Source organism: Bos indicus x Bos taurus, chromosome 2 (assembly GCF_003369695.1).
Source record: "Bos indicus x Bos taurus breed Angus x Brahman F1 hybrid chromosome 2, Bos_hybrid_MaternalHap_v2.0, whole genome shotgun sequence".
Lineage (NCBI taxonomy): Eukaryota > Metazoa > Chordata > Mammalia > Artiodactyla > Bovidae > Bos > Bos indicus x Bos taurus.
The window spans coordinates 132,961,835-132,973,919 of NC_040077.1; the positions used below are offsets into that span (position 1 = coordinate 132,961,835).

General features: G+C 55.6%; 1 protein-coding gene across 5 annotated transcripts in view; it reads left to right on the top strand.

Moving 5' to 3' along the window:
* The window catches only part of CAPZB (capping actin protein of muscle Z-line subunit beta), a 138,751-nt gene that overhangs the window by 91,164 nt on the left and 35,502 nt on the right, over nucleotides 1–12,085 (top strand). For all 5 annotated transcript variants that reach the window (XM_027521951.1, XM_027521959.1, XM_027521933.1 and 2 more), the window contains exon 3: nucleotides 8,161–8,282. In XM_027521951.1, coding sequence (XP_027377752.1) covers nucleotides 8,161–8,282 — 122 coding nt within the window. The remainder of the gene's footprint in view (nucleotides 1–8,160; nucleotides 8,283–12,085) is intronic.

Sequence of the window (12,085 nt, forward strand, 5' to 3'; positions counted from 1 at the left end):
GATTCTTATCTCTCTGGTGGCGGGCTCTCAGCCAGCGGGCAGATCAGAAGACAGAATGTGTTCATTTGGCCCTATTAAAAAAAAAAAAACAAAAAGTGAGGTACGGGGCGCCATGAATTAGGTTATCCATGGAGTTGAGCTGGCCTGGCTTTTGTGCGTTTTTTTTTTTAAGGTTCATCTCGAGTTTCTCTTTCTGGCTGAGCAGTTTTTTTCAACATTAATAACTAATGGAGAAGAGGAAGAGACAAAGTAGAACCATATGGCGGCCCGAACACCAGCCTCGCTCGTGGCCGGAAGCTTCTGATTTGTATCTCTTCATGTGATCAGCTGTTGGGCTCGATAGTGGGAAAGTATGCCGTCCGGGGCAACAGCGAGAGGGGATGTAATTCCTGTTGTTGTTTTTTTTTAACCCAGATGCATCTCACGTGTCTTTTCTTAGACACTGGCTGGGAGCTGTGTGACTTGGGGCATGTGACTTCTCTAAGGCCCTTCTTTGGAAGAGGGACCATGACCGAGTCTGTATGCAGGGCTGTTCGGAGGATTCAAGGAGGCGACGCTGGCAGAGTTGCAGAGTTTACAGTGCCCGGCAAGCCCCACCAGGCGCCGGCGGCTCCACCCTCCTCCTCTTGATTCTTCTCACGCTTACGGTGTCCCCTGAGACAGTGGATCGAGGCCTGCTGGCCCTTCCTGCCTTCCATCTTCTGGGCTTCTTACTGCCCCCGCCCGTGTCGCCCGTCTTTGCTGTGGCCCGTGGGCACCCGTGAGCTGGATGGGGGTTGGGTACCAGTGGTAGGGGCTGAACTTGACCGCCAGGAGGAGGGCGGGATGGCTGTCTTGGCCCAGGCAGCATTGTTTATTATTCCACGTCACTTGGAATTAGGCTTAAATCCCCCCCAACAGCTTGGATTGGTCTGACACCTTTGTGTTTTCTGGACATTGCTCTCAAAGGCCGTTAAGCAGATCGGATGGGCAGCCTGGACAGAAACCGTCCGCCCTCGGGCGGTCGAGAGGCCTGCCTCGGGCCCCGAGGCCGCAGAGGACAGCACACTGAAGGGGTCTCCCGGCTTTGTCTGGACCTGTCCTTCCGTTTAAATTGCTTGCAAGCTCGCGATCCCTGAGACTTAATGTGATTTCTTCCCCGTTGTAAGCATTTGACAAGAGGAGGAGGCAGGGTAGGGTTGGGATGAGTGCAGGGAGAGAGTCATTAACTGATTGACTGGATTTCAGAGATAAACCGTTTTTTTCTGCATCTGCCCTGTGGCCTCAGATCATAGGATTGACACCCACTTTCATGAGCACGCCGGAGCACCCGCCAGTGTGTGCGTCACTGGCTCGGGTCTGGGGGACCAGCCTCTAGGAGAACCGACTCAGGGCTAGGTGAAGAATGCTAAGTGCAGAGGAAGGAGTAACATGGTAGCCAAGGCCAGTGTTAGGACAGCCGTCCCCAGAGCGCTTGGGGTTCAGTTGACATCCATGTCACCGCAGGAATCCAAAGAATTTGGCATCTTGATACAGAAGTTGGGAGTTTCGGCTGATCCCTGCAGGGGTGGTAGGATCAATATCGTAGGATCAGTATTATTAGACATACTTATGATGAAGTTGGAGTGAAGTTGCTTAGTCGTGTCCAACTCTTCGCAACCCCATGAATGTAACCTACCAGGCTCCTCCATCTGGGATTTTCCAGGCAAGAGTACTGGAGTGGGTTGCCATTCCCTTCTCTAGGAGATCTTCCCCACCCAGGGATTGAACCCGGGTCTCCCGCATTGCAGGCAGACGCTTTACCATCTGAGCCACCAGGGAAGCCAGGCATTCTTATACTAAAATATTATTCATTATGTATCTGAAATAAGAATGTAACTGACCAGTGCATTCCCTTATCCAGCAGCAGGGAGGGTTTTTAAGTGGAAGAACACGTGCTCAGACTTCTATGTCCTGGAACAGTGCGTAGGACAGGGTGGTTGTTTGCGAGGGCGCAGGTGGAAGTGGAGGGGAGGGGAGAGGGGATTAGGACACATCCGACCTCGGGACTGCTGCGCCCTGGGGCAGCCGCGCTTGTGCGGATGTGGAGGCTCACCCTGAAGTCCACACTCCCCCTTCCCCGTGACAACAGTAAGGTTATTCTTACAGAGCATCTTATTTTTGATCAGAGAAACAGGACTGGTGGAGCGAAGTCATATGCAAGGATGTGGCCCAAGTTGAGAGTTTATCCAGGAGGCAGAAATTTTTTGTACCAGTGGGGGTGGAGAATCATTGGGGCGAGTCACCGCCAGGTGCTTCTCACCGTTGGGCGAGTCAGCCATCACTCACAAGTGCCCTGAATGTGTCTGTGCTCCACTGTGGCTTTGTGAGTGGCAGTTCAGATGTGTGTTTTCCTGAGGCGGGGTAGTTCCCGGCCACAGATTCTGAGAAGTCCAGGCGCAGACCTTCCAGGTGGGCCAGATCCGGGCACTCAGGTACGGTCTCCACGGCTCTGCCGTGCCCAGGAACGCAGGGAGGGGGTCTCCGGATGCCTGCTGCACCCCCGGCCCAGCTGCCCTGGCAGAGAGAAGGCAAGCCGTCCACCGCCCCCGGCGGCCCGGAAGCACTCTTCCCGCATACAGCAGCGGCTGAGGCCCTCTGGTTGCCCATGGTGGGTGCTGGCAGCATGCAGATCAGCCCTGGCCGACCGTGTGGACGGAGGAGCCCTGTGACAGAGGAGTAGGAAAGGAGGCCGGGCGGGCAGCAGGCACGGCTGTTGCTGACGGCCGGTCCCAGGGATCAGCCCCCTACCCTGTGCTTTAATCTGCTTTGTTCTTCGAAGGACTTGAGTCACAAAGTGGGGTGGCGGGGAGCGCTCCTACGCCTTTATGCCGACCTAGAAAGTACCTAGATCTGCTTGGGCCGCAGGGAGGACTGGATCCCACTCTGCAGAAAACTGGTTGCTTGGTTTTTTTTGCTTTAACCAGCCCAGAAACATTTAAAAAAGAGGAGGAGGAGGAGGTCATTGGGTTGTGAACCTTTAAAACAAAACCCATCCTCTCATAAAATTTCAGACGTTTTAACATCCCCTGCCCCCCTGCAAAAAAATAAGGCATTCTCAAATAAAGGGTGAATACGTTTACCCATGCGAACAATGTAGCGTCGTTTTGACGAGAGTCTTTCTCTACCCGAATTGTCTGCACTGAAGCCATGAGGCTCCTGCTGCAGCGCAGCGGCCGTCTGTGTCCGATGCAGCTCCCCTACTGTTTGCCAGACAAACCGCCTCGGGCCCAGCCCGGGCCCACGTGGCGAGTCAGCAGCAGGCAGGGGCGCGAACCCAGGGCTCTAGGTTCTCAGTCTGCACTGTGGCTGTGCTCCTTGGGGTCATGTGGTAACAAACACACCCACACACCCAGGACTTCCACTAAGACTCCCGCACACAGACACATACACACACACACCCAGGACACACTCATACACCCACACCCCCAGGACACACACACCCAGGACTTCCACTAAGACTCCCGCATACAGACACATACACACACACACCCAGGACACACTCATACACCCACACACCCAGGACACACACACCCAGGACTTCCACTAAGACTCCCGTGTACACACACCCACAACACACACACCCACACCCAGGACTTCCACCACTAAGACTCCCGCGTACACATACACACACACACACACATACCCAGGACACACACACCCAGGACGTCCACTAAGACTCCCGCATACAGACACATACACACACACACCCAGGACACACTCATACACCCACACCCCCAGGACACACACACTCAGGACTTCCACTAAGACTCCTGCATACAGACACATACACACACACACCCAGGACACACTCATACACCCACACCCCCAGGACACACACCCCCAGGACTTCCACTAAGATTCCCGCGTACACACACCCACAACACACACATACACGCACATACCCAGGACTCGCGCTAAGACTCCTGCTGTCTCTGCTGCTCTGGAACCACATCACCGGCTTGTGTTTGAGATGCCTGGTTGGAGCCACACTGACATTGTCGTTGGTAACCATCAAAGTTTAGTTCTTGACCAGACACTCTGGGTGAAGATTCTTGTTGCTCATCAAGTTATTAATGTAAAGCTACTTGACCTCTGGGAGGCCCCATGTTGTAAGAGGGGCTTCTAGATGGTGCTAGCACTGGAGAACCCGCCTGCCAGCGCAGGAGATGTGGGTTCACTCTCAGGGTCAGGAAGATCCCCTGGAGGAGGGCGTGGCATCCCACGAAGAGAGTCGGATTCGACTGGAACTACTTAGTGCGCACACACACACACACACACCCACACACGTGCTGTGAAAGTCCTCCTTTTCTCCCCACCCCTGCCGAGTTTCAAGGGCTTGCTGTGTGCCATTCACTGTCCGGAGACCGAGGATTCAGTGGTGAACAGGATCAAAGTCCTTGCCCTGGAAAAACTTACCTTCTGGGGAGAGTGAAAAATCAGTGTTTAAAAAAAAAAAATTAATGGTTTCAATGTTAGTATAAGTGCTTGGAAGAAATTACTGAAATACCTTTGTTCCACACGTTAGCCTCTTGGATAGGAGTGAAGTCAAGCCTTTTTATACCAAATCCCATCATCTTGGGAGCGTCCTGTGTTGGAGACCTGGCTGCCCACGGCAGGCCTGGGGGGAGAGGGCAATGTGGCTCTGGACAGAGCTGGCTCTCAGTGGTGCATTTCCCTCCAGCACCTGGGGCGCTACAGTTCGTTCAGTTGTGATCTAGGCTGGAGCTACTGCTCCTGCCCAGGCTGGGACTGCTGCTGGGAACAGCATGAGCACACTCGCCCTCCACTGGGCGCTGCGCTGAGTCCCGAGTGAAGGCGTCACCCCCAGCTGGGCTGGTTCTTCCTTTCCCCACTCTGCAGGTGGTAAAGAAGTCCAGTAAGTTGCCCCAGGCCAAGAGGCCAGTGAGGAGTAGAATGAGGAAGTGTGACTTCAGAGCCTGTTTGCTTGGTCTTTACTATAATCCAGGGTCAATCAGGCCAGTAGTGTCAGGGCAGTGGCACCCCACTCCAGTACTCTGGCCTGGACGGAGGAGCCTGGTGGGCTGCAGTCCATGGGGTCACTAAGAGTCAGACACGACTGAGCGACTTCACTTTCACTTTTCACTTTCATGCATTGGAGAAGGAAATGGCAACCCGCTCCAATGTTCTTGCCTGGAAAGTCCCAGGAACAGTGGAGCCTAATGGACTGCTATGATGGGGTCGCACAGAGTCGGACACGACTAAAGCGACTTAGCAGTAGCAGTAGCGTCAGGGCCCAACAGGTAAGCCAAGATTCCAGCCCAATGGAACAGTGACACCAGGGAGAGGCTATCACATGCTAGGCAGGCACACAGGTGCCCAGGGCCATTTCACGTGGCCACCAATAGGAAAGCAGGGCCACTTCAAATCCCAGCTGCCCTGGGCGGAAGCTACTAAAATCTTCCTCACCTTGATTTGGACTTTTCTAGGTGAAAGACTCTGTGGCCTTCCATAGCTGAGCCGCGGTGGGGTCATTTCCCAGCGGGCGTACCTTGGGCCCGCTTGTTCAGTTGCTAAGTCGTGTCCTGCTCTTTGCAACCCCATGGACTACAGCACACCAGGCTCCTCTGTCCTCCACCGTCTCCTGGAGTTTTCTCAGATTCATGTCTGTTGAGTAGCTGATGCTATCTAACCATCTCATCCTCTGTCATCCCCTTCTCCTCCTGTCCTCGATCTTTCCCAGCATCAGGGTCTCTTCCAGTGAGTTGGCTCTTTCCGCTGGAAAGCGGTTAGTATTGGAACTTCAGCATCAGTCCTTCCAATGAATATTCAGGGTTAGTTTCCTTTAGGATGGAGTGGTTTGATCTCCTTGCAGTCCAAGGGACTCTCAAGAGTCTTCTCCAACACCACAGTTCAAAAGCATCAATCCTTCAACGCTCAGCCTTCTTTATAGTCCAACTCTCACATCCGTGGGCTTTCCTAGTGGCACAGTTGGTAAAGAATCTGCCTGCAATGCAGGAGACCCCTGTTCGATTCCTGGGTCAGGAAGATCCGCTGGAGAAGGGATAGGCTACCCACTCCAGTTTTCTTGGGCTTTCTTTGTGGCTCAGCTGGTAAAGAATCCACCTGCAATGCAGGAGTCCTGGGTTCAATCCCTGGGTTGGGAAGATCCCCTGGAGAAGGGAACAGCTACCCACTCCAGTATTCTGGCCCGGAGAATTTCAGGGACTGTATAGTCCTTGGGGTCGCGAAGAGTCGGACACGACTGAGCAACTTTTACTTTCGCATCTGTACCTGACTACTGGAAAAACCACAGCTTTGACTGTATGGACCTTGGTTGACGAAGTGATGTCTCTATTTTTAATACACTATTGGGTTTGTCATAGTTTCCTTTCAAGGCGCGTCTTTTAATTTCATCACTACAGTCACTGTCTTCAGTGATTTTAGGGCCCAAGAAAATAAAATCTGCCCCTGCTTCTACTTTTTCCCCTTCTGTTTGCCATAAAGTGATGGGACTGGATGCCATGGTCTTAGTTTCTTTAATGTTGACGTCGTCCTTCCTCGTCGCTGTCTATTAAACCAGCGTTCCTGTCAGAGGGGAGACTCCTTCCTCCGCCGCTTTCTCCCTCTGTGGGCCTTGGGTGCACTAACGAGTGTGGGACGGGAATAATGCATCATGACCTCACAGGACGGTGTGAGCTTCCGGTGGGCAGGAGACCATCTGTGAAGGGCCCGGCATGGGGCGTGATACACGACCACCGCTTGGTGATCTCAGCCCCAAAACGAACTGAAAGCAGCCCCGTCTTTGTGTGACTTTCTCGGGGAGGGAGTCGAGCACACAGGTGGGTTTTGCATGCAGAAGGAATTCTGACATAAGCGCGTCATATAAGGGGGCTACTGGTGCGCGCGCGCGTGTGTGCATGTGTGTGTGTGCGCCTGTGTGTGCATGCGTGTGTGTGTGCGTGCATGTGTGTGTACATGCGTGTGTGCATGCGTACATGTGTCTAGGGTGCTGCCCAGTGTTTTGTTTACACAAAACAGCTGTGAGTCACAGGGCACGGTCCCCGCCTCCCGGGGGTGCCAGACAGTGCCTTCCGGGCTGAGTTTGGAAGCACCCCACAGTCAGCAGAGGCGCCTCGAGAAGCCCGTGGAGGCTGGTGGTCTCCGAGGTGGTGACGACCCCTGTCCATGTGTCTCTGGCCGCGGCGAGGGTCTTCCAGGGCGCCCAGGGACTGCGTGGCTGCCGCGCCTCTGCCGGGTGTCTGCCGGGCCTGCGTGGCTGCCGGGCGTCTGCCGCGCGATCTCGCTCTTCCATGTGGAAGGGTTGTTGGTACCATCGGTGGCCCACTTGTCTGGTAAACGATATGGTGGGGCCTCCGTTAACCCAAGCCCATGAAGCGAGTAAGTCAGCATGTTGAAAATATAGTGTGGAAGTGACTCAAGCCTGGAGGAATCCATTCCTGAGAACGCAGCCCTCCCTGCCTGGCGTATTTTGGTGGAAGTTGATGTCTGAGTTGGGAGGAAGAGGCCAGAGGCCTGGTTCCTGGCAGAGCTCTGGGTCCAGTTCAGCAGCGTTTGCCCTGGGATTCCGGGCCCCCCTCCTCAGGGAGGAGTCCCAGGAGGGTCAGCCTGGGCACAGCAGCTGGAGCTCGGCACGGGGGAAGCTGGTGGAAAGCTGCCTTTGCTGCAGGTAGGGCTGATGCTGCGCACTGACCGGCAATGCTTGGCCGGGGTCTGGAAAGAGCTGGAAACTCTACCCGGCGTGGAGCCTGTGGAGCGCTCAGCACGGACAGCTCTTCTTCCCCCGAGTTCTCTGGGTTCCTGTGTGTGTGAGTGTTTCCCTTCTTCTCAGGACGCTCCCCAGAGACTGGCCCCGGCACACACGTACTTACGTGTGCTGGGCCACCCTGGCGGCCCCGTCATTAGAGCTGCACACAGGGTGGAGGGAAGGCCGTGTGGGAACTCACGCTCCACTGTAATCCAAGAACAGGTTTCTTTACAGCGGGACGTGGTTGGTGTCAGACACATATGGAAAAGAAAGGAACGGGCCCCTGATTCTGGCAGGGCACCAAGGGCCAGATGCTCAACATGCGGACCACGGGCCAGCTGCGGTGCCACTAGCCAGCCAGGGCACGACGTGTGATCTTGACCCCGGCTCTGCCTTTTCCTCTCTCCCCCCAGGTGCCCAGCCTGTGTGAAGACCTCCTGTCCTCGGTTGACCAGCCACTGAAAATCGCCAGAGACAAGGTGGTGGGGAAGGACTACCTCCTGTGTGACTACAACAGGGACGGGGACTCCTACAGGTGAGCCCGTGCCCTGGCCGCCCACCGCCGCCGCTGGCAGCCAGCCTTCCTCCTCCTGTTCTGTTCATCCTTCCATCCACCCAGTCTCAACCAGCCGGTGTCTGTGGAGCGCCTGCATGGGAGATGCAGCAGTAAACAGGCGTTCTCTGCCCATGTTGCTAAAAAACAGCTAGCTACTTCATTAACGTCTCATCAAATCCTGCAAAGGAGAAGGTCCAGGGTGTGCCCGTGACAGGGATCCCAAGTGCAGGAGGGCCTGTGTGCTTAAGGGCATGTGAGTGAAGCTTGTCAGACAGACAGGCAGCTCTCCCTTTGTTTCCCCATCACCCTTTCAGAGCCGTGAATTACTAAGTCAGTGTTCATCCCTGCCCCCGATGATCACTAGGCTAGAGCAGGAGACACACCGGGTCTGGTCACCTGTGACTTGATTGCTGCAGCCATGGCCAGGCTTATTTGAGGGTAGCATAGAGAAGGCCAAGGTTGACTCCAGGAGGACTTGCTGAAGAAGGTGATGTCTGAGCTAGGTTTTTAAAGGTGCATAGAAGTTCTTAAATATTAAAAAAAGATGAAAGTAAAAGTTGCTCGGTCACGTCTGGCTCTTTGTGACCCCAGGGACTATACAGTCCATGGAATTCTCCAGGCCAGAATCCTGGAGCGGGTAGCCTTTCCCTTCTCCAGGGATCTCCCTGACCCAGGAATCGAACCAGGGTCTCCTGCATTGCAGGTGGATTCTTTAGCAACTGAGCCATCAGGGAAGCCCTGATAAAGATGGAGTGGAGGGAAAGATGAGGAATCCTTAAACCTGTCCGGTATTCCTGGGATGGGTGGCGGTAATCAGTGCCTTGAAGGATGGTGGAGGAATGCCATCTGCCTTAGGTTTATGTAGAGGCTGCAGAACCTGAGCTAAGTCTTGATGCCTTGGCCTCGTGCTCTTTGGGGGACGGGTGGGCCCTAAGAAGTAAAAGCAGGAGAAAATGGCTGGAGGGAGCCGGCACGGGCTCCGGGGCAGCACTGCCTGCTGGAGCAGCTGGAACTCTGACGATCAGTCTCTGGTCTCTGGCTCTCTCAAGTGTCGGGTGGAGGGGACGGGGCTCACTCCTCTCACAGGACGCTCAGCAGCGCGTCTGTGTGAGCAGGCACTCGTCCGCCAGGCACTTAGGCACTCTTCTGTGCGGCTTGTGTGTCCTGCTGAGGACTCCAGAGAGCAAGCAGATGTGGAAACCCTGGAGATTGTTGAAAAGCGGGAGAGGATAGGGAGGGGCGGGAGGGGCTGCAGGCCCCTGTGACGAGATGGTCAAGGCTGACGTGAGCCCTCAGGACGAGAAGGTTCCCTCCTGCGCAGGTCTGGGGCAGAGCATCCCGCGTGAAGGCCCTGGGTGGGACGCAGTGAGCCCGGCAGGGAGGGAGGGGAGCCTGGGGTGGAAGGGAGGCCGGAGGCCTTGCAGGCCAGGGAGGGGTGATGCAGGCTCAGTGCCGGGCACTTGGGGGTTAAGGGAAATAGTGCCCCCGAAGTGCCGCACAGCACAGAGAGCGAAGTGGCATGAAAGCTTCAGTCGCTCAGTCGTGTCCGACCCCGTGGGCTGTAGCCGCCCGGATGCTCTGTCTGTGAGGATTCTCCAGGCAAGAATTTTGGGATGGGTAGCCATTCTCCAGAACTTGGGGCAGAAATTACAAAGAACTAATGCTGCTTAAGAGAGACTGGACAGCTGTCCTACAGTGGTGTCTCTTTCCTAGCTTCATGTGGGAAGTTGGGTAAAGAATGTCCTTCAGCCTGATCCAGACTGGAGCCTAGAGCGGAGATGGGAAGAGGTGGTCAGGTTGAGGTTGGTCTTAGACGTAGAACCACTGGAGTTTGCTGATGGAGGGGGGTGGGGAGGAGCAGCTGGAGAGGTGGCGGGGTCCCTGAGTGTGGAGGTGAGGAAGGCTCTGGGGGCGTCTTAAGCTCCAGATGCCCAGCGGATGGAAGTGGAGAGTCAGACAGCCTGTGTGTATTCTTGACTCCGGGGAGGCCTGGGTGGGGATGGATGTACAGAGGTGGGCGTCCGGCTCCAAGGTGGTGAGACTGCCTGAGGCAGGTCCAGCTCAGCCCGAGGGGGCTGGCCACGGCCCGGGTCGTGGGCAGGGGGCCGCGTCCCGTCCTCAGTGGGGGCGAGGCCCCAAGGGCGGTAAGTGGGCTGGCAGGCCAGGGAGCCCGTGACAAAAAGACGCCGCGAAGTGCATCATCAGACACGGGGTTCAGGGGGGCGTCCTGGAAGAGGGGCCCCAAGGCTGAGGCTTGCTAAGTCAACATCATCATTACATTTCTTGTTTCCTCCTGAAAATTCGGGCTTGTTGTATGAGACGGCTGTTCCCCAGCGGCCGGTGGAAGGCTGGGGACGTTTCCCACTCCAGGCCAGTTTGCCGGGCCTCCTGGGGACGTGGGACCCGCGGCCCCTCCAGGTCACCCTGCCGGCTCCCACCCGCATTCCTAGGGGCTCCCAGGGGGCTGTGGGGTCTTCAGCTGAAGAGGAGCCCAGGCACAGGGCAGAGGGCTTTCATTTTTTCTCTTCTCGGTATACAACTTCAAGGTCTTCTGATTTCTCCACACGTTTCTGTGTAACTGTGTTTGACCGTTTGCTTAAATGAGATCCTTATGGTGTGACGGTCTGCCAGCAGCGCTGTTTGAAACCTGTTAGCTGAAACAAAAAGCATTCTCTGAGGGAAATGAAAGGCCTGACTTTGGAAATCTAAGCGTTCCTGTCCATCTGTCTTTTTTCAAATGGCCTCCATTTAAGCTCTTTAATGTGTTCTGAGTGCCCCTTCCACTCAGAATATTCTGGGTAATGTTATGATTTTTTTTCCCCCAGCTACAATTACCCCGGCTCCAGGACTAACGGCTGGAAATGCTGTCGTCTGTGAGCCAGGGGAGATGTGAGGTACAGGCTTCTTGAAAATTCCAGACTCCCAGTCAGCAAGAGAGATGGGCTGTGTCTCAGTTGGGTTGCCTTTAAACAAAAGCCGGCTGGGGCAGGTCTTCCAGCCCTGCCCCACCCCGGACAGCGGGGGACTCGTAGCCTCGAAGGTCAGGCCTCTGAGGGTGCCGGCCGGGCAGGCGAGGCGTGGAGGGTCTCACACTCGGCTTCCTTTCCACCCGCCTTGGTGAGCAGAGGTACGAAGCCTCCTGGTTTATGTATAAATAGTGGTGGTGACAGCCCTCTTCATCTTTGGGCCTGGTAAGAGGTCTTTATTGATTTCTTTTTTTAAATTCTTAGGCATCCCCCAGCAGAAAGAGCAGAGAGTTGCTTCATCTCTGTTGGTTCGGAGGAGCACTTGCCAGAATGGCCGGGGGTCCTTTCCTCCCCGCCCCATGCTGGCAGGCTTCGGCCCGCAAGCTCCATGCTGGGCGCCGGGCCACGACGGCAGAGCGCGCCACGGGCTTCTACCCAGAGCACCCTTGCTGCCCAGGGCAAGGTCGGGAGGCCAGGCTGTGACCGTGGCAAGGGGGTGAGGGGACAGGCGGGGAAACGGTCTGTCCTGCTGCGTGTCAGGGTGGAGACAGGTGTACAGTGACGATTGCACTCTCCTACTTTGCTGCTGTTCTCGAGCACGTGGAGTGCCAGGCCCCCTTCCAGGTGGGGAGCAAACGGTGGGAAGCAGGACAGACATGACTCCTGCCCTCCGGGAGCTCAGCTTCTCAAGTTGACCGTCTAAACTAGGTTGCAGTTCAGTAAAGTTTTAGGATTCAACTCTGCAGCCACACCAGTGCTCAGGAACCACCTGAAGCTCCCAGCTACCGTTCTGGACGCACAGACGCAGAACACTGC